At 39.4% G+C, this 25624-nt stretch overlaps 1 protein-coding gene across 1 annotated transcript in view; it reads left to right on the top strand.

The window, feature by feature from the left end:
* Positions 1–25624, top strand: part of LOC104274627 (dystonin-like) — a 72308-nt gene that overhangs the window by 39520 nt on the left and 7164 nt on the right. The window contains exons 27-40 of the mRNA XM_009870315.1: positions 672–791; positions 5110–5279; positions 5550–5709; positions 7130–7324; positions 8511–8639; positions 12886–13029; positions 13969–14157; positions 14892–15021; positions 15759–15922; positions 16258–16420; positions 18351–18505; positions 18666–18740; positions 19607–19624; positions 22427–22544. Of these exons, the coding sequence (XP_009868617.1) occupies positions 672–791; positions 5110–5279; positions 5550–5709; positions 7130–7324; positions 8511–8639; positions 12886–13029; positions 13969–14157; positions 14892–15021; positions 15759–15922; positions 16258–16420; positions 18351–18505; positions 18666–18740; positions 19607–19624; positions 22427–22544 (1930 nt within the window). The remainder of the gene's footprint in view (positions 1–671; positions 792–5109; positions 5280–5549; positions 5710–7129; positions 7325–8510; positions 8640–12885; positions 13030–13968; positions 14158–14891; positions 15022–15758; positions 15923–16257; positions 16421–18350; positions 18506–18665; positions 18741–19606; positions 19625–22426; positions 22545–25624) is intronic.

Raw genomic sequence — 25624 nt, forward strand, 5'->3', positions numbered from 1 at the left:
TTCTTGTGCTTTCGTGTGTAGGCGGCCCAGGCAAGAAGAATCTTAAAGAGAGACAGGGAGAGATAAACGACCAGCTTAAAAAAAACTGAATCCCAAAGGTTTGCCACTTTGTGAAAGCTAGTTGAATCTTCAGTCTTTCCCTGCTTCCTTCCTTGAAGCACTCTCTTTGTTGAGACAGGAAGGAAGATCAAGGATCTGTTCCTTGCCCATCAAGAAACCAGTTGATATAATAAGAACATTTATGAGCGTCCTAGGGAAAATCTTGGGCAGTCATCCAGACAGGAGTTTTCCCCAGTGATTTACTGCTGTTTTCCCATACAGGCAATAGCTAAGCCCCATTTTTGCTGTATTTACTAATCATTACTAAAAATGTGTGAATCTAAATGACCAGCATATCTACAGAAGTTACCGATATGTCTCTGAAAGATACATACTGTGTGTTCAGATCACACACACCAAAGGTTACTAATACACCTGGGAGAAAGTCTGGTGAGCACATGGTTGTGCTGGTCCTGTTCGAGAGACCAGGAAGAAAAAGCACGCTAAATCTTTCTGAACTTTGCAGAGTACTTGTTTGGTCTATGCAAAATTGGTTGGCATTGAGTATTTTTTTTTACTGTTTTATGAACCAGCAAATTTTTAAAATCCATGCAAATCTCACTTTCCTGCAGTTCCATGAAGCCTGGCACAAACTGATGGAATGGCTGGAAGAGTCAGAGAAATCTTTGGACTCGGATCTTGAAATTGCGAATGACCCTGACAAAATAAAGATGCAGCTCGCACAGCATAAGGTGAGTCGGGAGTGATGAAACGCAAAGTGCCCGGTGAGGTGTAGATAAGTGTGTCAGCCTTGTACTGTTCAATCAGCAAAGAAAGTAGGTTTGTCACCTCCCTACAATGGAGTGCTTATTAGCGTCAAGTTAAATGGTCGTGTGCTACAGGTGGGAGGTGGCAAAAAACTTCCAACAGTACCTGATCTGTAGAGGAGTGGTTAACTACGAAGAGGAAAGGGGTAATAATACAGCACCATGGAGACGTTAAAAAAAACCAAAGTAATGCTGTCTCAGAATAGGAACCTCTGAAGAGGTTTAGAGGGGCCGGTTAGCTCAGTGGTTTGAGCACGGTGCTGACAACAAGGACCAACACCGAGGTCGCGGGTTCGATTCCCGCTCAGTCCCCATGTGTTGCCAGGTCTTGTCGAGAGGGGACGTCCATGCCCAAAACAGGGAGGTTGGACTAGATGATCTCTAAGGTCCCTTCCAGCCTAGGCCATTCTATGATTCTATGATTTATTACAGGCTTGTTTCACACCTTAAACCACAAATTTACCATCCAGTTATTTGGATTGGGATTTTCCTTTTAGTACTGCAGGACCACCTCAAAACTGAAAATTAATCTTATATTTTGATTGGCAGTTGCTTTTTATGGCAAGTGGAAGTACTAACAAAATCCTCTACAACGTACAGGGACACCATTAGTAGCAAAGGGTTTTTCTCTTCATGGGATTCAAAATTCTAGGACCAGCTTTCTAAAAACCCCACTACTCTAAGTGAAAATGTAAGAATATCCCTGACTGACCTGGCTTGTCAAACAAATAATGATAGTGTAAAAGCTCCTTAGTTACATCAAATACAGAGCAAAAGGCAGGACGAAGAAGTCTGTACTTCATTTTTACTTTTGTAAGGAGCCTAGAATAGTATATTACTGAGGATCAAGTGGGTGAGTGGTAGAATCTTCAGAAACAGACTGTGTCTCAAGATTTATCTTGAAGCGGTTTCATCAGAGTATTGAAAGATCATTCATTTTTCTACACTTTGGCATACATTCACTTGTACTTTTCATGTTAGTTTTACTGTTCTCCATTTACTCCCATTTTTTTTCATTCTGCACAGTATCCCCAGAGGTTTTCATATCTAATTTTTCCCTCTCGGTGTAGCTTCTGATCATTGCTTTTACCTCTGACAAATTTTGCCGTGTTTGCTAATGATTGGTTACTGCATCCGTCTGCTTTGTATTTTTATCATCTCTCAGTTTACATGATGATTGAAATATTGTTCATCAACCAGGAAAATGTTCTCCTTTAGTATAGGAAAGTTGGCTGTTGGTCAAGCAAAAATAGTTTTACCTATATTTGTTTGTAAAACTTTTAGATAAAACCTACATTAACATTCTGTTGCACTGACTCTGCAGTTCCAGTTCTGCGATTGCTGCTGTTGCCAGAATTTGAAGTCGGCGATGGGAATTTTGAGGGGGGAAAAAAGTCTTTTTGTTAAGATAGACTCCCTTGTCTTCTCCTACTCCATCAAGTTTTTAATCCTTGCAGTCTTTTCTTTCTTAAAGTTCAAACTCCTCATGAGTTGATAATCCCAATTGATCCCAATTGATCTTTATCCCTACAGCAGTATGTTTTATGAGCCAAAGCTTCCTTACACGGGTTGGCAAGCTGGTCACTTCTCTCGATGGTATCTTTTCTCTTTTCGTATCAGATGCTGACAGAGAACAGCTACTTGAGTTGTTTGAATCTCATTTCTCATTAAGGACTGGGGTGGAATGTGGCACAGGGATATTAGGATTGAAATTGGCTATCTGGAGGAAGAAGATGAATGTGTTGTGGGAAAGGGAGTTCTGTGAACTTTGTGACTTTAAACTTCAAAACAGCCCCCCCCAAGAAATCAACTCAATTGTTTTTTAATGAGCTGTCAAACCTCCCAACACTGCAATGTCCTTCCTTGTATTTTGAGGCTTTTCCTTCCACCCCCATATGTAGCCCCTGTGTCTGTCTTTGTGTCTTCTGTCCAGCCTTGAAGGTTTCCTTGCTCCATTTAGTTAACGATTTTGCTATCTAAACTGAATGTGTGCTGTAAGCAATAATTTGGACTCGCTCTTTGCCAGTTGTTACTGCCAAAAAAAAAAAAAGGCCCTGAAAGAGAAAAGCCAAGATAATGTGTTTTCTCTCTCACTCATATCTAGTGTGTTGCCAGGGACTTTTGGGGGTTATTCATGGTCCGTTTATCTGCAATTTTTTCTCATTTTTTAGAAGTCAGGAATGGAAAACCCCCAATCCATTCCTGTGCTAATGCCAAATGTACCTTAGACTACATTTAAATGAACCTGGCTAATTTTATCTGTGCGTTCCTGTCTTCCTTAGAAGGAGATTGCATTCATCTTACCTGTCTGCTCCTGGTAGCTTAGACCAGAATCTACTCTCTGTTACACCTCTGTGAAATCAAATGAAGTAGATTTGGTGTAGTGTGTATAATCCCTCAAAGAATGCATTGACTGCAGCCCTTTTTTCACCTTTAAATCTGTTTTTCCTGTATGATCCTTCTGTGGCAGCAGTTTTGTTGTGTTTTCTCCTGCAAATTAAGTGACACTGTGCATGTCATGTTAAGTAGTTAATAAACCCCATGAAATCAAAGGAGCACAGACATATTGCTTGTATTGAAGGAGCTTTTATGAAAACCTGGTTGTTTTCGTTTTGAAATGTATTTTTATTGTAGTTCTAGCTTGACAATGGTGTTTGTATTCTTTCTTAAAGCGTGTTTCCTTGTTTTATATAAGGAAAATGAAAGGACAGTAAGGAAATACTGAATTGCAAAACAAATGCTGCCTTATTTTTTTTGGCTGTTGAAGTTTGATCCCTCTAGATCCTGAAATGACCCTGAAGTAAGGACAGTACAGTGCAAATTACCAAGCAAGTTTTAAAAAAAGAAGCTTGTGTCACCCTAGGTAAAGTTGTCGTACTCTCTGCACAGCATAACTCAGTGCCTGCCTCATTTAGACACCACCATTCGACTTAAGCTTTCCCTGATGCACATCCATGTCTAAAAAGAGCAGAGGACTGTGGACATGTGGGAAGGTTGGTCGAAGTGGTGTGAGCTGCTGTGGCCCAGGTTGGGGCAGGGCAGCTGGGAACAGCTGGCTGGTCGGAGGTGAGCAGCTCTGCGTATGCCAGCAGTGACCATGAGGAAACCTTCCAACCTTTATGTGCCCTGAGCAGTTACTAGGAGTTGCAAGTGATAATTATTTTCTTGCTGGATGTGATGATACTGAACGTTGCTCTGAGAATGAGATGAAAATTTCTTTCAGCAAATACTGGGCAAAATCTCTTTCAGCCTAGTATTTTTTTGTGATCAGAAAAAAAAAAGAAGACTGCTTATTTGACTCTTTATATATGAGTTTTCTAAAGCAAAACTTGATTTTTGTTATTTCTTTAAACTGCTTTCCTGCTAGCAGTTCATGAAGGTGTGAAATAAAACACTTTGAGCATTGCTACCATTTTAAAGCTGCTGTGTAGGGCTGATTTTGTCTTTTGGCAGTGTTCCTTTATTTAATTATTTACTCTGTCAGTTGGTTAACTCCTCTGCAGTATCAGATGAGCTGAGTTTCTGTGTGTTCCTCTGTGCCTGTGAAAACCTTCCAGAGACTCTGTGCAGAAGGAGCTGGCAGGCAGATGTGTCTGCTGTGTCACTGTCATCTTCTGAAGTCCTTGGATCACAGAAACCTGCTTGTGATTGTGACTTCCAGCTCAAATTTTGTTACTGGGATGTCACCTGGCTACTTCTTTTGCCTGGATCTATATACTTTTGGCATATGATTCTTCTCACTTATAGTATGCTTCAGTCTTAGGAGGGTTAAGTGCTTGTGGTTAGAGGTTTCCCAGCTTGACCATGCTGATGTAAAATGCCCTCGGGGTGCTCTACATTAGCTTGAAATCTTAGTATGTATAAATGTAGCATGAAAACTGCTCAGTTCACGGCTCCCAAAGCAGCAGTTCTTACGCATTCTTCTGATTACTAGGCAGCCCCTTGCTGTATTTTAGGAGTATTATGGTAGGAATCATTCCTCTCACTGAAGAAGGGATTTTCCAGTTGTTCCAGTAGGTGTAGAGCTGCATTCCCAGAGTGCGACAAAAGGCTAGTGTCAAGCCCCGTATGATTTCAGGTACACTGTGGCACTAGCAGTGCTAGGAGTTTTGCAATGAGATTAAAAGGTTCTTGCAGCAACATTTACAATTTCCATTGCAAATAATACATCAAAGATTAATTAACTGTGGCCTGTAAGCAGTTAATGCTGTATGGGTGTTTTCTGTCTCTTCCATATGTTTAGGAATTCCAGAAATCTCTTGGTGCCAAACATTCTGTGTATGATACCACAAATAGGACTGGACGCTCCCTGAAAGAGAAAACCACCTTGGCTGATGACAATTTGAAACTTGATGATATGCTGAGTGAACTAAGGGATAAGTGGGATACGATTTGTGGCAAGTCAGTGGAAAGGTAAATGAAAACTAGTCTAATGATTCAGCAGATAAGAAAAAGGCTTATGAGATTCTTTTGGCTTCTGTTGTATAAAAGTAAAACATGAATGACTAACTTGTTTGATAATTAAGAGTGCCAAAGCAGTAAAATACTAGAAATGCATATTTTCCTGATGGTATAGAAGAGGACTACTTTCTATCATTTTATGCTGAAACTGTTTTCTTAAGTTGTATGAACAATTGGGGGATTTTGTGTATGTATGTTAATTGGGTGGTGTTTTTTCCCCAGACAAAATAAACTGGAGGAAGCCCTCTTATTTTCGGGACAATTTACTGATGCTTTGCAAGCTCTCATTGACTGGTTATACAAAATTGAACCTCAGCTAGCAGAAGATCAGCCAGTACATGGAGACATTGATTTAGTGATGAATCTGATCGACAATCACAAGGTAATTCCAAAAGTATTCTTTTTAATTACTAGACTGTTCATAAGTTTAGCATTTTAATGCTATCTTTAGTTGACTATTCTATAATTTTTAGAAACATGGAATAGTTCTAAAACCCAAAAGTCATCGACAATGGGAAATGCCATAAAACATACGTCAAAGAAGAAACTGGTAATGACTCATTGACACCAATTAGTGTTGAGATATTCCATTTAATGCTGCTGTCCTGTGGTTTTATGAATATCATGTCAAAAATCACAAGCATGCATTTGTGAATATGTGTGTATGGACAAGAGGTGGCAACAATTACTTTACTGGATATCTTTAGGAGAGACAAGACTTCTTATTTAGTACATCTGCTAACGAAATGTCCAATGCAGTTGTCATGACTTTCAGCCCTGCAGGGCTGCTCTATATTCATGGAGAAAAGTAATTGCAATGCTTAAGTTATGCACAGGAGTATCCTAGACTATGGTCCAGGAAGCCTCCACTGTCAAGCTGCAGTACCTTTTTACTAAGGTGATTTTAGAGATGAGAGCAAGCAGGAGGTGGATGACTGTGCCTCTGAATCCCAGTTTTGCAGTTCAATATGTTGGAAGAAAACAAGTGCTGAAGTTACTGGTATTGCAAAAGCTACAGTCAGAGCTCTGGAACCTTGGAGGTTTACAAGGTCCCTCTCTCCATCCACCAGTGACTTCAAGTATCCAAAGACTGTTCAGTGAGGAGATTTTGTCCCTCATAAAAATAAAGTATTTGAAAACGTGAGTTGTCTGTAAAAATTAGCCTGAAACATGGTAGGTTGCTTCTGCAGTCCCATTGTATAGCACAAGTCAGTCATAGTCAATGGCACAGTGTTCTGTAGTTGTATTGGTTTTTGAGAGCTTCCTTTATGTAACTGGAGCTGGTTCCATCTGCAAATATGAACGTACTGTCACATAAATATATGACTGTGGCAAGATCTGCAGCCTTATAGTCAGATCCCCAGATGGGATTTAGTTCTGTTTTTATGATTTTGAACATCCTTCTTGATTCTTAGCATTTTATGTGATCTTCTGCCACCGCAGTCGATTGTGCAGATTAATCAGTGTGTCAGATGAATTGCTTTGATAAAGAGTGTAAGGCCAGCGTGGTGAGGAGGCTGGATTGCCCATGTATTGCATCAGAAAGGCTTCTTAGGATCTGCCTGACATTTTCCTACCGTATTCCAGTTTTATTAGGATAGGGTAGAGTTTAAATATATTAATATGTGATCTAATAGGCAGAACTTGCATGTTTTGCATCACTTAAAGGTAAGAGTTAGTCTTGACTGAATTAAATCTACATTTTGATTTCTTATAACTGGTAAGTTGATTTTTTTTTTTTATTCTTTACATAATTATGCCTTAGTGAGTTAAACCTTTCAAATGTATTTGTTGATGTCTAGGTTTTCCAGAAGGAGCTGGGAAAAAGAACAAGTAGTGTCCAGGCTCTGAAGCGCTCTGCAAGGGAGCTGATAGAAGGCAGTCGTGATGACTCCTCCTGGGTCAAAGTCCAAATGCAGGAGCTAAGCACTCGCTGGGAGACGGTTTGTGCACTGTCAGTATCCAAGCAAACTCGACTGGAACAGGCTCTTCGGCAGGTATTACTCATGCTACAAATACTTTTTGAGAGGTGAAAATATCTTGTGGTCTAGTTGCCAGAAATTTAATTACATTTTCACTTAATGTCATTCAGTTTAATTTCATTTGAAAAGACTCGTTTTTGTGCTCATGCATTGCTTACCTTGTCTCTATCCCTTTGCCACAGCATGTAAATAATGCCTCTTAGCATTTATTATTACTGTTATTATTAGTCTATACCACAAATGCAAAGCAAATGTTTCAAAGACCTTACCATCTAAGGAAATCACTGAAGTTACAGTCAAGCGTGAAGGGTGATTAAGAACTATGCCCCCTTCACAGGAAGCTGGAGATTACAATCATATTTATACCCTTTGTGCCTTATTGGAAAGAAGTAAATTTCTGTTTTGAAAACTTGTTTACGTTGGCACGATTACAGTGCATGCTGGAGTATGTCGTATTAAAAGTGGAGTTGTGCTGAGTGCACTCAGGCACTAGAACAGTGCATGGATGTCAGTATTGGCTGGTACTGATCCCAGGCAAATAGGTCCATCTTTATTGTTTCCAAACCTGAGATAATGTACAGCTCTGTGAAGATCTACTAGCCTGGGTTGATGCTAGGATAGGGCTCCTGCAATAGCGATATGTCCACTGTGTACAGAATTCCTGCTTTTCCCAGGCTACTGTGTTAGTCCAGCCCTCCTGTCTCTCAGTAAGCACGACCCTGAACTACCTCAGACACTAAGAGTGTCTTGAATATGACTGCACCCAAAGGTGGAACTTTCTTGGTTTCTCTAGACCCAAAAGGTTCAGACACCAGCAGACTGTCAATTAATTTTGCTTAACCAGTGATTTAGGCTCTGCGGAAAATACAGTCCTCATCTCTCCAGCTGGTCCATGAAAGCACCTCCCGTGTAATTTGTCAGCGTGAAGGCATGACATTCTCAACTGAGCTGTGAATGTGCCGTAAATCCAATGGCTAAAAGCATGAACAGGCTTTTAGGCTTCCTATTATTTTTTGGGAAGCGTGAGATATTTTTACAGTTATGAAACTGTATATCATTGACTTTTTAATGGAAAGTTAATGTGCCAGTGCTGCTGCGTGATTAATGATTCCAAATGTGGGCTCGGTCTCCTTGTGTAAGCTGCAGTGTGTCTGTCAGATCCTCTCATGAGTGACCGTGACTGCTTCTTGTATTTTAACAGGCAGAAGAATTCCACTCTGTTGTCCATGTCCTTTTGGAGTGGCTGGCAGAGGCGGAGCAGGCTCTTCGTTTCCACGGGGTCCTTCCAGACGATGAAGATGCCTTACGTACACTGATAGACCAGCACAGGGTAAGCAAGAAAATGAAGAGAGTCCTCTTCATTCTAATAGGTCTCTTAGGAGGTAGAATAAAGGAAAGGAGGCCAAGTCTATCCCATATAGTCATATCCAGCACCCTGTGTTTGTTTTTGCGACTGTTTCTATAGAGAAGCTAGAAGTGTGACGGACTTGATAGTTTTTATATTTATAATGGTGTCGGGCTGTTGTCTGAGTCATCTTGGCTTACTAAGAAAATAATGGGCTTTTAGAAAGTTACTGTAAACATTTAGAGACCGATGCAAATCCCTCTGTGGAACATACGCTGTCTGACAGTTTCAACGCAGACTGCTGCAGCAGCAAAAGTATATCTGTCTTCTTAGCACCATTGACCAAAAGAGCATATAATTTTCTTTCAAGGTCATTTGTAAATGTCAGCAGAATGATATTATCATCCATTAACCTTCTGTCGTGGTGAAATAGCATGCTGTCACGCTTCACATGCATTAGCTGCTGAAATACTGCAGTGCCACAGGTACTGCACATACTAGATTCTAGGCCATCAAACTAACTTTGCAGTAATGAAATGGGCAAATTGCAAAGTAAGGAGCATAAAGGTCGTATTTGCACTTTCCAAACAGGAGGCTACAAACATGCACATTCAAGCTCATGCAAAACTCTGCTTGTAATAGTACCGAGAATGTAGTGTAAAAAATTAAATTTCCCACAATGTTTTAGAACAAATTGTAAGAGTGATGGATCTGTTCATCATTACTCTAAAGTTATAACAAAAATTTGGAAAGTTTGGGAATATTACTATGCAGAGGAGTGTGTACAGGGTGCGACTGTCTAATGGATCTTAATTAGGCAGTTTTCAAGGTAGTCAAACTTCAGTGTTTTGAAGAAATTCTCAGATTTAATTTAGTGCTCTGGAAACCAAGTGCCATTCTTTAAACAGCAGATGTACAGATGCATCAGTGTCTGCTGACTGATGCTGGCCATAGCAACCTGCTGTCTCTGATGCAATGAAATTGGTCTTTGTCGCAAGTTAGGGCTGGGCTGGCTATTAAACGCAGACAGACACTCTCTAACCCATTCTTCACTCCCCAACCAAGAAAGAAAAGGGAATGAGGCAGAGAGACTTAATGGGTTAGGAAAGAAAAACTAGAACGGCTTTAATGAAACAGTAATGGAAATAATAGTGAAATGATAGAAGAACTATATACAACCATATATAAGCCCGATATCGAACCCGACTCCCTCCCCCGATAGCAATCCCCACTGGTGCTGCAGAGCAGGAGGCACTGGGGAAGCCCCAGGCTGAGCGGCAGTGGGAGCTGGATACAGGGAGCTGGATTTTGGAACCCAGGATATGGATCAAAAGCAGGAGGTCAGACAGAGCCCTCCCTGGACACCGGGCATTGCAGGAAAGGGAAAAGAAAGGCAGAAACTCTTGTGATCCCTCAGTTTATACTAAATATGACGTATATGGGATGGAATACTCTCATTGGTCACCCGTCAGTCTATTACCCCCCGGAGGTGCAACCTTTTACTTCCTTGTGACCCCTCTTACTACCCGGCAGCCCCAGCGTGGCACACAAGAGCCAGCAGTGGCCTTGGGCACTACAGGGATAAGTATCAGCAAGAGCCTTTCTGCGTCCCAGTCCCAGGCAGTAACTATAAACATCAGGTGTTATCACTGCTGGTAGCACACACTGTCTGCAAAAACATGCTGCAAACTTCAGAAAGTGCAGCCTCCTAGAAGAGACTAAACTGGAAAGTAAAGATCACTGAACAGAATTGGCATTTTAAGCGAAAACCAGGACAGTCTTTGAGCAGCCTTTCCTCCACATGTGCTTGGTCAGCTTCCTTTATAATTTTTCGGTCTTCTAAATACAGAGGAAAGAACTGTCTGAATGAAAACTTAGGTCCACTGAAAAAACTAGAAAAACACCCTAAAATTCTCCCACTGCAATGCAGATTGATTAATAAAATATTTCTTTACAAAAGCTTAAATTTGTTCTGCCAAAGCTGAAGCATAATTTTGAACCTCAAACCAAAGCAAAGTCTCTGAGAAACCCTGTCCAGCTGGGGAGAATAATGACTAGCACAACACAGCTAACCTCAGTGTTAGGCGTGGCCATAAGATACTTGAAAAATTATTTGTAGACTTTAGAAGATGTTCTTCCAACGACTTTTTCTTCTTAAAGGTCAAGTAATAGCAGTAGAGAAATTGTCAGGCTAAAAAAGATTGTGGCACTGCTGCTTTACAGCTCAATAAGCATGTACAGCAAAATCTTCCTTGAATAAATTGTCTTTCCTCTTAAGCTTATAACATTAGATTTCAAGAAGAAAATAAAAGGAAAAATGTAATACCTGATATTAGCTTTAAACACTATGTCTGTGTTACAGTGCTGTGATATTAATATCAAAAAATGTATGACTGTGACATTTACAGAAATTTGAAATTTATCTTCCTTTTATCACGGATTCTTGTAAAAAAGTTTTAATGCATTTGTATCCAGCTATATGTTGAAAGGTTTCTTTGGGTAGGTATTTTATCCAAATGGCCCATCTTTACACTCATTACTAATTTTTCTTTGCTTGCACACTGCACATGATTTAATGACTTCTACAATCTCGGGCAGAGATTTCTGTCTCTCGCCATCCTCTCTAGAGACTGAGAGGTGTCAGGGGTTAATGCCCTGCACTGGTTAATGAGAAGCATCCTGCCTCCTCCTTTGTAAGTGTATCCTTATCGCTGGGCTGCCAGGGTTCAATACAATCAGTATCCTTTGCTGAGGGAAGGCTTAATACACTGTGTGTAGTCTGTCACAGATTTTGAGATAATTCTGGCGCAGTTGTGCAGGGAAAATGGTGTTGGTTTTACCCATTTTCCTACTGACCCTGGCTTATTTTGATTGCCTCTCACTACAACCCGACTCAACTTTTCCAGCAGTGCTTTGAACTGAAGTAGTGTAAGAAGCCACATGTTTTTATGAGAGAAGGACTGCTATTGTGATTGAGTCTTAAACTCTGACATTAATTTAAACTTAGGTCAAAATCAGTTAGTAATGTGTCTCTTTAAATACACAGCCTACCTATTCTAGACTTTTAGAACAAGGTAGAAGAGATACTATTTTTACACTTTTGTTTCCTAATAGCTTCAGATTTAATTTGTAAAGACATAGGATAACAACATTTTAAGTCGTAAAATCTGTTTTTACAGTGTTTAGGTGATTTTGAATTTTCTAAGATTTATCTTGGCCGATCTTTAATTTCTGGAATGCAGACTAGCCCTTCGTGGATGGAGAGAGGAAAATATAAACCTTCAGAGTCATGGTTCTATTTTGTACCCCAGTTAAAGATGTCAAAATACACAATTCCACCAGGCAGTGAGAGATGTTGGCAATTCCAGTTAAGGGTGCTCACCAAGACACACAGACTTGCACAACACTTAGACGTAACAAAATGGACAGAATAGTAAGATCGTTGTAGTAATAATAATTTTTTAAAATAAATTTAAAAATAGAAATGCAAACTATAGAGATGGTGAGTGGAAAAAGTCCTTGGGTTTTTTCTTGCATTGTCCGTCCCTCCTGATTCTGGTCTTGCCACCCTTTCCTTAGGAACATCAACAGCTCTGAGCTTGGATGTCTAGAACTGTAAACATCCTTTTACTTTTACAATCTTTTTTTCCCCACGTGACAGTATCTTTGAAAACAGCTGCTTAATTAGTAGTCTCTGTCCCTGTTCTTGCTGTGTCTCTCCCCCTCAGCTGCTGAGTTTTTACATATGTGTTAGTGTAGTGTAGCTGCTCCTGAAGTCCTCTGTCATCTTGTCTGAGCGTGTAATTACAGTTGGACATTTCCAGCCTCTGTTAGGAGCTTGACGGTTTATTATGAAGGTTTACTGTAACTGACAGACAAACTAAGTCATATGAAATGTTGCCAATAATCATTTTAATCATCTCATAGTTGATTTACAGCACTTCTAAAGTGCTGTGATTTTACTTTTTTTTTAATAAAGGCATGTATCTTTCAAGTATTTACAGTGTGGTGAGCTTTTAAGGAGTGGCGGGCTGGGGTAAGACTTTAGAGCTTACTTCATATGGAACAGCCTTTTTAAACATCTTTAACTTCTCTCAGACAAATTAAATGTGCCTCTTGCAAATTGAATCTATTTGAGCAACTGAGAAGCTCATGACTTCCAGACTGCATGCTCAAATTTCTCGTGCATATTTTGTCAACATCTAATTGACATTGTTACCCTTCGGTTTAGGAATTTATGAAGAAGCTGGAAGAGAAAAAGGCAGAACTGAATAAAGCAACAGGCATGGGAGAAGCTATCCTAGCTATCTGCCACCCAGACTCCATCACCACCATTAAGCACTGGATAACAATCATCAGAGCCAGGTTTGAAGAGGTCAGTACGTGTCAAGCCATCTTCGTTGCAACAGTCCATCTTTGATTGGAACATAGCTGACAACTAGCGTGGTAGTTACACCGGGAGGAAATGATGCAGCTGTTGAGAACTAAACATTTAAAATACTCGCAGTGATGGATGCGAAGACTATGCTTCCCTAGATTTTATTTTAAAACTTATAGGGCTTAAAGAACTAATGCAGATGGTCAGGCTTCTTTGTTTGTATGTATTAAAGGAAATACTGCCTGACACTTCCCATGTGAAAAAAGCCAGTAGTTTCTAGGGAGAAACTTAAAAGTTGCAAAGGAAAGAAAATACAGGCAAACTTGAAGCATTTTCTAATTGCACTAAGGGGGATTTGAGTCCAATATATTCTTAGTCTAGAACTTTTCCAAATCATTTAAGTGGCTACAAGTAGGTTTTAGAGGGATGTACCACACTCAGTTGCTAAACTGGAATTTTCTGTGTATGCTAAGTTTAAAGAAAAACTAAATACTGATGTTAGCAAAGTTTGGGTTCAGGAATGCCCAGGAGGAAGATGGACACCAAATCCTGCATGATTCCCTAACTTACTCTTTGATAAAGTTCGTAATGTGTTGCCTGAATGTGCTATTTACTGCGTTTAATCACAGAATCACAGAATATCAGGGGTTGGAAGGGACCTCAAAAGATCATCCAGCCCCCCCGCCAGAGCAGGATCACCTACAGTAGATCGCACAAGTATCTTATCCTGAGTATCTGTGGAAAAAAATGTCTGGAACTGGGAATTCTAGGTACCCAACCACCTTTAGTGATAAGCCACTACATCTTGCACCTTTGATAATCAAACACCAATGGGCCTGGGAGGAAGCACTGGCCTTACAGTTAGCAGAGCAATTTTAAATGCCTTGTAAAGAATTTCAAATGTGCGCATACTCATGCACTGTTTCTTTTATCAAGGTCTTAGCGTGGGCTAAACAACACCAACAGAGATTGGCAGGAGCTCTGGCCGGGCTTATTGCTAACCAGGAATTGCTGGAAGCCTTGCTCTCCTGGTTGCAGTGGGCAGAAACTACGCTGACTGAAAAAGATAAAGAGGTTATCCCCCAGGAGATTGAGGAAGTTAAAGCACTTATAGCCGAACATCAGGTAAGGCCTGTTCAGTGGCACACGTCCTACGCATTCCACAAATGCTGCGTATGTCTCATTGAGGCTTTGTAATCAAGTGCGAATCTCCTTAGCTGTTTTCTTTCCTTCTAATCCAATCCCTTTCCAAATACTCAGCTGTGTGTTCTGTATATGTGCAACGTGCTCGTAGTTTATTCAGCACACAGGTAAAAGACAAAACAAACAAAAATTGAATGCCACGTTGTTCCAAAAAGCAAACCTACAACTCCCCACAGGAATGAGGATCACAATAGTACTAAAAAAAAATTCACAAATACGTGATAGTGCTGCTGCCTTAGAGGAAGTGTTGCCCTGTGGCTTTACTGATTGGGTTTCACTGCTGGTGCAGTGGGTGCACGTAGGCTTACTCCAGCTTACACACCACTTCCCTGAACCACAGCAAGGAGCGCCTGAGTACTCGGAGTCAAAATTCTGTTGTGTGTCACCTCACCATACGCAGTCAATACAAGAGTTTGACAGGCTGTTTTTAAATTTAACCTTTCTTCAGCAGCCAGGCCGTGGTGGCCTTAGAAGCTTATACTGGCTATTTTTTTTTGCTACAAAACCTTTATCTGTGTATTTTCTGTGAGGCTGGCATTGTAAGAGTCTTTCTGTGCCATTCTTTTAACATTGGTGTTTTGCTGTTGTATGTATTTTTCATTCCTGTGGTCACTTTTGTGTATTGTTAATTAAAACTTACCTCTCTCTGATCGTAGACATTCATGGAGGAAATGACCAGAAAACAACCTGATGTGGATAAAGTTACAAAAACCTACAAAAGAAAGGCACTTGAACCCACTCCAGTACAATCTCATATTCCTGTCCTTGATAAGGGAAGAGCAGGAAGTAAGTAATGAAGTATTTTGGGGCAGGTCACTCACACCGTTGCTCTATCTATAAAGATAGCAGATTACTAATAGGTTTGATTAGCTTCTAGCAAAACAGGGTGAAATCCTCTTGGCTGATTTTTCTAACTATCTCTCATTTTTTATTGAGAGGAAATTTCTTATAGCAGATTTACATCTTCGAAGTTTGTCCTATGCTTCTTGAATACTTATTTTTAAAGTGTGCAGCCTTTCCTATGCTATTAAACTTCCAAAAGTGTGCACATGCTGAGTCTTTGCGAATGTACCATTATCTGAAAGAGCAAACAGCTTGTTTTACATAAAGATGTAGAGACAAAATTTTACTCTTGCTGTCTATGGTATTATATGGATCCAATTAGAAAGTGTCATCAGTGAAGTTAAATGGAAAGTGAGTCATCAAGTGAGGAAATTGCTTTTTGTATTTTTAGATATACTTACCTATTGTATTTTATACATAACCATACATAGAACCTTCTAAAACCAGATTATTTACTTTGCAACTATCTGAGATATTATTTAACCTGTGCAGCTTTGCTACTGCAGCCACTAGTTGCTTCTGGCTAAGCAAGGAACTTTAAGCACCATGTAGTCCTTTCCCAGTGACGGTATTCTTTGGAACATGAAGAAGTAGTTTTAGGATGATCAAGTACCCTTCGTGTGAATGTTTGCTTTGTTTGAACTGGGTGAGACTTAACACGTGCTTTCATGTTTTAACAGGAAAGCGTTCCCCAACGCCAGGCATATACCCGTCAGCAGCCCAGGCGCAAATCGAAACCAAGAATCCACGGGTAAACCTTCTAGTCAGCAAATGGCAGCAGGTCTGGCTTCTGGCCTTGGAAAGAAGAAGAAAACTCAATGATGCTTTGGACAGACTTGAAGAGGTCAGAAAAGGACTGTACAGAACATACATACTTTTTATGTAATCTTTTATTACCCTGAATTAAATTGTCAAGACTGTAAATAACTGTTATCAGCTTCCACATTTGTTGTATTATATTGTATGATAGAGCTAACTGAAAACATTGTGATACATGTGCTGCAGCGTGCTTTAGAAGCTGCCATTCTCATTCTAAATGTGAGAATTAACGTGTTTAAAATATTTCTGTTGTTCCTCAAAGAACCAATTATTCCAAAGAACACAGATGGTATCTTTCTCATTCGTTTTCTAGATGGTTTGATTTCAACTGAAAAATGTTCTTTCTCTTTTTTTATTAAGCTGAAAGAATTTGCCAACTTCGATTTTGATATTTGGAGGAAAAAATACATGCGATGGATGAACCATAAGAAGTCTCGTGTGATGGACTTCTTTAGGAGGATTGATAAAGATCAAGATGGAAAGATAACAAGGCAGGAATTTATCGATGGAATTCTTTCATCAAGTAAGTTTAAAAATTTACTTAATGTTGAACTTGGAACAAATATGAAGTCTTACTGTCTATATAGTGTACCTCGTGCTTATTATAGTGTACCACTTTGTGTTAGAAGCTCACAGATCTCCCTTTTGAAGTCATAAATTATCATTAATTTAAACTATAATTATTTACTTAAAAATATTTGTAGTTTCTAGAAATCAGTTTCAGTTCTTTTACGTTGTGAATCACATTACAAATGTCACACATTATTGGCTAAGTAATGTTTTACCGGTTTGCTGGACTTGGATTGTCATTCCTAGAGTACACTTCTCACTTCAACAGTAACTTTTCATTGATTAGTCAGGATAGTAAAATGTACCTTAAAAATTATAGATAATTTTCAAAATCAGTTAATATGATCATATGATTTTTTGTCAAAGAGCTTACATGGAGTAGTTTCAATTATAGAAGGAAACGGTGTAATTTCTGATACCAGCATTTCCATGAGACTCATGACCATGTTCACATACCTGTATAATAAGGTTCAAAATGTCAAGCAGTCAGACTAGGAAGGGACGTATCCTGGCTTTCCTGACAGATTGGTATTTCTTGGGTTGGTGGTAACGTAAACCTTCCACATCACATCTGTGTGTGATCACGTTTCCCTTTAGCAACTGATTCATAACAGATAAAGGCCTGCTACTCAAAATAATCTCTTCAGATCATACAGGTTTTTGCTTTGAGCAGTGAAGATTCAGAATTAGGCTGCTTTTAGCATCTCATGGGACAAGGACCTACTGGAGAGAGTCCAACGGAGAGCTACAAGGGTGATTAAGGGTCTTGAACATCTCTCCTATGAAGAGAGACTGAGAGAACTGGAGCTGTTTAGCCTTGAAAGGAGACGGCTGAGAGGGGATCTTATTAACGTGTATAAATATCTGAGGAGTGAGTGTCAAGAGGAAGGGGACAGTCTCGTCTCAGTGGTGCCCAGCAATAGAACAAGAAATAATGGGTTTGAGTTAGAGCATAGGAACTTCCACCTCAACATGAGGAAAAATTTCTTTACTGTGAGGGTGACAGAGCACTGGCACAGGCTGCCCAGAGAGGTTGTGGAGTCTCCTTCTCTGGAGACTTTCAAAACCTGGCTGGATGTGTTCCTGTGTGACCTGTCCTAGAGGATGCTGCTCTGGCAGGGGTGTTGGACTAGATGATCTCTAGAGGTCCCTTCCAACCCCAAACATTCTATGATTCTATGTTGCAGTGATTCAATAGGAGAATATTATAGCACATAGATTGTCCCCCTGCGTTAAGAAATGCGGTAATAGAGTCACTGTATGTGTGTATCGCTGTTTTGCATGAGTTGACAGAAGTTGATGGAAAAACTCCCTGATACTACCAAAAGGTTAAACAGCTTCCTCAGTTGATATCAACTTGTTGTAACTACTAAATACTCATGATTTAATCCTTGTTCACCATGTTGAAATTTTCTTTGACTCTTTCATAGCGAATCTCTAATTGGCTGCTGTGAACTTGATGTAAAGAGGGACTTCACACAACACCATACATGTGTTGGTGCTGGGAAAGCCTTGCGTTCCAAATTTAATTAGCAGTGAAATTCTTGCTTGACCTTTCCTCACTAACAATTTATCTTGCTAATCTGTGGTGTTTTCTGCACTTTGAAGGTCAAAATGTTAAAAAAAAATACATAAATCTTACAGTTTAATCTGTGCCCTCACTTCTTCAAGCCTAACTGTGATACTCATTTAAATCCAATATCTAGGTGGCATTGGAGATGCACATAAGTTTTGTAGGAAGATTCCTTCCCTTGTTTGAATGTCCTGGTTTTATTGATAAGCGTTGTCTATCATCTAGTACCTAAAAACATTTCAATATTTGTGATTAAGCCTTGAGATTGAAGAACCCCAAAACTTACCTTTTTTTGTTATCTGTCTTACAGAATTCCCAACGAGTCGACTTGAAATGAGTGCTGTTGCAGATATTTTTGATAGGGATGGTGATGGATATATCGACTATTACGAATTTGTAGCAGCTCTCCATCCAAACAAGGATGCGTATAAGCCTCTCACAGATGCTGACAAAATTGAAGATGAGGTACATTCTCTGCTTCCTTAGATTGCACTCTGTTCTACTGGGGTCACGTTCTTAATAATTAAACTTCATTTTCACTCCTATATAATTTGAAATTTACCAGTTACACCGATGTTTAGAAATGTGTTATTAGCAGTAATCATCCAGTTGTGGTTTTTTGCAGGTTACAAGGCAGGTAGCTAAATGTAAATGTGCAAAACGGTTTCAAGTGGAACAGATTGGGGATAACAAGTACAGGGTAAGTTTTCTAAGAACCTTCTTAGTTCTTTCAGGTTAAAGATTCTTCGAATGACATGGTTATGTAAGGAACTAGGCCAGATTAATTTAACACAATTTTTTATAACAGTTATGTGTTTTCTTTCTTTGAGTTTGTCTAAATTTTAATTATTTTTTTTTTCTTGTTAGAACATATAGACTAAAAATATGGGAAAATGCTGCTTCTTCTGTTTGTTTTCACTGAAACTACTGAAACTTTTCAATATGTGGGAATTTTTAAAAGCTAAGCGCATGCATACATACATACACACATGCATACATATGTACAATGGCTCCTTAAAAGCCAGTGGTTTTGCCTGGATCCCCAAAATGTTTAAACTGTAGCTGATCTTTCTCTTAGTTTCATAAAACCAGTGATATTTTCCTGTGGTATTGTGTTGTACTTTGCCAAAGTGTATTTAATCACTTTTATCCTCCCTTGTTATTTTATTGGAGCACACTGTTCCGTCTGAAGAAGTACAGGAAATGTGTTGGATATCTGCAGAAAAATTTTAGATCACAGAAAAATAAATATCACATTGTAGAGAGAGATCTGCTACCCCTAGATTCAATAGCCAGAACAATTTCAGATTAAATATGCAATATTTGGCTAAGAGGGTTTACTAAATACTTGCAGATGATTTTAAAAGACCACAGAGACAGCAATGGGAAGGAAACAAAGGCCTTGAATATTTTCCAATATTCAATCTCTGGATGGCTAGCTACCTGCTCTGAAGTAGATACTTTATTTAGAATGTCTGATGTGTTAGTGTGCATGTGTTCTAGAGTCATATAGAGAATTTCCTGTAAACTAATCGTGTCTTTCTTCCATTTTTCATTTCTTATCAGTTCTTCCTGGGAAATCAGGTATAAACCAGTGGAATGTGTTATGAAGTTTCTTTTTTTCTTTTTTTTTTTCCTTTTTTTTCCTAACACATAGTGATTTAAGCTTGCAATGGTCAGTCTTCTTGCCATCCTTTCATCTTCAGCTAATTCATTGCTGGTCAGCTGTGGTGTTTCTTTAAATGCTATGGAGCATTTCTTATCTCAGGATCCCTCCTCTTCAGTTCCTCACCTGCTTTCTTTGGCCATTTTCCTCATTAAGGAGATTACTTTTAAAGGAACCAGATAATGGTCAGCAGCAATTCCCATAGTAAAAAAATCGTGCACATTTAAACTGCAATTTTAGAATTACTGTTATTTTATCAGTTTCCAGATCTATAGCTGAATGCTTTGAAATTCTATGTTGTATTTTTTAGGCTGTCAAATTAAAGGCTAATCACAGTAAACACAGATCCCAGTGTCATATTACTTATTTATTGCAAATCAGGTGGAAAATACTTAAGTTTTCAGAAAAATAACCAGCCAGCCCTGTGTGGACTGTTTAAGAACCTAGCTGCTTGTTGCTATTCTATATTACTCTAGCACAGAGAATCATTAAATACGTGTTTTGGAATTAGGCAAATTAAACTTGCTGTTCCAGTTTAGACTGTTCCCTCTCACAAAGAACTACAGTGAGTCTGTAATGTATTGGAGCTGTATTTAAGAACACTTTTTGTCAGTTGGGTCGTCAGCGAGTCGTACCGCAGTGGCACTGTACAGTGAGGATGCGCTACGCAGTGCTCACTTACACCTGCGGTATGTACTGATACACAACTTCTTAAATTGTTAAATCGTTCTTGCTGAGCAAGAAAGGAAATACCTTCTACAAATGGGATACCATTAGTATCTTAATCATGCTCTGAGAAAGGCAATAATGTGTATAATCCATTCTGGAAATGCTAGTGTTAACAGCATCAGTCATGTTAAATCTAAAGATGTTGGAAATACTGAAGTGTAGAAGAAAGCACAAAAAGCAGTGGGTAATCTTGCCACATGCCTCAAGCTATATAAGTAATAACTTGAAATGTTTTCCATATATAGAATGAGCCTCTATTTGAAAAGACTGTTTGAAATTATGTTAATCCTCTTATCTACCATCTGTACTCTCAGATCTGGGAAAAATACAGTGGTTTTTGAAACCGTCTAACTCCTATTGGTGCAGAACAGCATCATAATAAGAAGCACCTAGAGCGAGTTCGCTGAGGCTTCTCTAGTGACAGGGATGTTACATGGCTGTTGTCAAGAACAGACCTTTCTGTAGCTTAAACTAGACTTCCTTGATGTTTTTATCCCAGTATTTTAACCTCTGATTATTTGAAACCATGGTAAATATTGTTCAAGGAGAGTTGGTATCCAGGCTATTTTAAGAAGGAAATGGACTGAATTACCATTAGGAAAACAGACTTGATAGATACCTGCATTATTCTCCAGAAGCCCTACTGCCTGAATTAACCACAGCTTAGACAGTTTCCAAAGGGTATCTGACACATACTAAATGTGTCATTAAAAACCCCTCGCAAATAATGCTCTTGCAAATGTTCTTATCTATAACAAAAAATTGCATTATTGAATTAAGCTGCAAGCTTTGCTTTTGTTTGGTTCCTAAAAGTAATATTCCTTTAAACTCTCTCTTCTTGGCTTCAGTAGTACCAAACAACTAAAGTCATTTAACAATTAGGGAGCACGTTTGTGTGGTTTGCATCTGAAGCATTTCAGTCCCCTCACTGGAGCAAGTAGGTGCAGTTGAACTATGGCCAACCTTCTCCAAGGGTCAAAGGTTGTCCCAAAGAGGTGTCTTTGACTCCCATTGGTTTCAGTGAGTGCTCTGCATGTTGGCGTGTGAGAGCACTGCACTTGGCTGACGGTCTGATACCAGAGTAAATGTCGTAGTGGCACTGGCTAAAAAGTACTGAATTCTTCTGGTTAGTTTTCATGAGGTTGTGGGGTCAGTGTTTTGGTCATGTTTTGTTTCATCCGGATTTGAACGGCGATACTGAGGGCACATTTTGTTATACAGATTTCAAAAGCAAAACATACATTAGGCCTGGCCATTGGCCCAAAGGAAGAATGGGCTAGTACAAGAGTTAGTATGAGGCGGGTTTTTGTGCATCTCCAAGTTGTGACGAACCTTGACGCGTAGGCAGAGGAGTGACAAACAGTTTATAACAAAGGACAACAGTGAGAGCTGTCAGTCATTCATTTCTTCTTTAATGTTCCCTTCCCCACACGCACCTCGCTATAGGTGAGCTGTGTCAAGGCTATACCTGAAAACAGCCTTATGAGTGAATCAGTCCATAGAACTGGGCAACACCCATAACACATTGAATTTCTAGCCCACATACCGATCTTTTAAAGCAACGCTGCTTTCCTGTCAGCTGGCATAATTAAAAAAATAGGCTGTTGCAGAGTAGAGTTTGCTTAAGATTTTAACAGTGAAATAATGCAAATAGGTCTTCATTAATTTGCACAAATGCAGACTGTAACCAATTAAATAATGTGTTACTAATTTTGTTTCCTTTATGAGCTCAGACATTTGAGAATCAAGCATAAAATTAAACTTGAGATTCTTTCTTACCGTCCTGCCATCTCCTTTGGATTAATGCAGCGGCATCTGATTTGAAATCTTAACAGCTTTAATAATCTGCATAAATAAAACTGATTTTTTTAGCATTTACTAATAATTAAATATCAAAATAAACTTTTGAAGTGTCTGATTTTTAACCTGTCAGCATTGAACTGCAGCTGAATGACTGAGAACCTTAGACTCTTGTTCGATTTTTCTTGCAGTTTGGTGACTCTCAACAACTGCGCCTTGTCCGTATCCTAAGAAGTACAGTCATGGTTCGTGTTGGAGGTGGCTGGATGGCACTCGATGAGTTCTTGGTGAAAAATGATCCTTGCAGGGGTATGTAACACTACTGTTAAAATGGACATACAGATAATTATTTGGATATTGTCACCGTTCGTTGTCTCGAAATGGAGATTGAATTGTAGAAAATGCCAGTTCTGTAAACATCATCTCACTAAATGTCACATAATGATCTGTTTTTGTAAACTTTAAAACCCATGGTTAAGATCCTCTTCACTTGCACTGGTGTATGTCTAGAATAACTGTGGTGTCTTCTGCGCAGTTCCTCCAGCGTTTTCATGGTGTAATTAAAAATTGAACTCAGCCCAGGCAGAGTTTATGGCGTGTAAGCTGCTTCTATGACTTGGCAGAAATAGCATAAAGAAATGGCCAATAAAACCTTCTCGGCAAGAGAGAAGTTTGAAGGCAATAAATCAAAATAAGGCAATTGAATTGAAGAGTAACAACGCAAAAAAACTTCTCTGGCCAGTGGTTGTGCCCAGGCTTTCAGGCTCTTCCTTTGTAGCCCTGTCTTTTCATTGGCATCATCCCCAGAAATCGCTTTGCAGAGCCCTGAGCCTTGTACAAAGCGACTGGAAAACGTTCTGGTCAGGAGGACTTTGTGCTCTGGGGGAACAGGGATGCTCTATCACCGTGCCCTGCGGGTCGCTGTGTCTGTCGAAGGCAATGTTTTAAGCAGTACATAATACTGCAGTCACAGCTTAGTTTTTCAGAAAGCCCACTTCTGTAGTGGGAAAGCAGGCACTGACTGGCACTGTTGTTCTTGAAGGAGCAGTTGCAGATGGAAGCCATTTGTGAAGGGAGTGGGAGAGATACAAGTCAAATCAGACAAGTGAAGTTGCAGAAAAGATGGCTATGTTCAAACTGAGCTGACCTGCTCTGACTAGGTAATGCTGTCCTATTAACAGCAGCATTAAATTTACTGCACTTTTACCTCTCAGGGGTTCTGTAGAATTCCAGTCTATATTGCAGCAGCACAAGAACAGCACAGTGTTATTCAGGAGAGGCAGAAGACAGAGGACACCTGTCCTGTTGTCCTTACTCCAGCATCAGCTCTCTCATACAGCTGCTCCTTTACGTTCAAGATTTCCAAACAGTTTGATACAGACCTTGAGAGGGTGGAGAGCTTGTATTTCTAGCGATTGTCATGCTCAGTCAAAGTTGTTACATCCAGAAAGAAGCTACCACAACCCCCTGTTAGATCAAAAAAAGAAGCTACCACAAACACCCATTACATCCAAAAAGAAGCTATCACAGGACGTCATAAGGGCTGACACTGCCACTAAGACCTAGAAGCCTTTGTCTGCAGACTTAGAAGGTACCATAAAATCTCTTAACTTAGTATCATAAAAGAGTTGCCATAACCTTGTAATGACATCTGTGAGTTTTTCTGCAGTATTAAAAATCGTCCTTTTGCTATTGTTTACTAAAGAAATGTGACAGTAATATTGTATCTATTGGTGTTAGGCCACAGGTCTAACTGAAATTTAGCACTTGATTCTTCACCCACTGCTATAGGAAAATCATCTATGCCTGCAGAGCTGTCCTTGCTTTATAGCTTTCTACACCTGTTCCTCAAAAGTGCGTGGTAGTGGGAAGGGAAATGTGCATCATTTCAGAGACTTCATTGGGGGGCTAACTTGATTAGTTTTGATATATCCCAGACATTTTTCTAAGGCCTACTGACAGGTGGACTATTGCAATGCTTGAGTTGACACTGAGAGATACAGTGCTTAAATAACTACCTAATTAATCTATTTGATTTTCTTATTACTGTCCTCAAATTAAGTCCTTTGGATATTTATCCCCTCTTCTTTAATAAACCTTTGTAGTCTGTGTATCTTTATAGTATTTTTATATTTTATATGTTTATATTTTTATATTTATATTTTCCCCTTTTCAAGGGAAATAAATGAGCAAATGAGTAAGTCAGCACAGTGGATCTACAGGAATGCTAATCTCTATAGAATCATCCACGCGCTAGATGTTGTGCTTTGGTACCTAATCCTATTTTTAAAGAAGTCAGTGCTGCAAAGTTGTCAGTGATGTCAGTGATGCAGGTTCAGACTTTTCCAGAAGCACTTTGCTTAGTAAATCTGCATTTCCACCAAGGGCTCCTCGTGTATTCAGAAAAATCACATTTCAAAGAACTGTTGTTGCAAACAGCTTTGCAAGTATTTGACCTAGTTATATAAAATCCTTTTAGCTAATATTACTTTATGTCAGCAGATAAATGCCATTACACAAGTACACGTAGGACTGCAGCTGAGTCCGTCCGAGCGCTACTTCCTTTTGGCTTAGGAGACCTTTGAGAACTTACCTCAGAGCACTTAGAGACAGCTTTTGCTCCAAGTCCTGTCTTTTGGCCTGGTGCTCCGAGTCTCTTGCGTATGCAGCTGCTGTACTTGATTTCTTCTCCTGCTAACGATTTTCTTTATTGTGACCCATGTCCTGTGTCATTTTTTCTAGTTCATCATCACGGGAGTAAAATGTTACGTTCGGAATCAAACTCTTCAATTACCACTCAGCCTACTATAGGTTGGCAAACCCCTCTCTTTGTCTCCTTCTCCTCCTCTTCTCCTCTCTCTTCATTTCCCTCCCACTTTTTTAATATATATCCTTTTAACAATATGCTTCACCCATCACATTTAGCTTAATGTGTTCCTTCATGGGCTGTTGCTTTGCAAGCTAATTTTTTTTGACACGCTTGAAGAGTGTTTCAAAAATAATTGTCATTGACACTGACACAGTTAAATGCTAACGTCTTGCATCTGTTCTTGCCGAACATTCTCTCATATGTGTGTCTGTATGTGTGTGTGAGTGCTTCGCCATTGATTACCTCATCATAGTTTGGATTTTATGTTCATCATTGCATGTTGCCAAACGACGTAACTTCATAGTTTCGAATAAATATATTTGCTGCTTCCTGTAATTTGTACTTAGCAATTTCTTCTGGAACATCCAAGCAAGTATTATTTATTATGAGTAGCTGTAGAGTTAGCAAAACTGCTCATCAGGTTGTGTCTATGTATTAATAGTTGATTGATTAACAGTGATTTAGCACGTTGAGCATTCCATTATCACGCTGACTTCCTTTGACAGTGGTTCATTCCTGC

This window comes from Apaloderma vittatum, unplaced genomic scaffold, assembly GCF_000703405.1.
Source record: "Apaloderma vittatum isolate BGI_N311 unplaced genomic scaffold, ASM70340v1 scaffold5455, whole genome shotgun sequence".
NCBI classification, from domain to species: Eukaryota; Metazoa; Chordata; class Aves; order Trogoniformes; family Trogonidae; genus Apaloderma; species Apaloderma vittatum.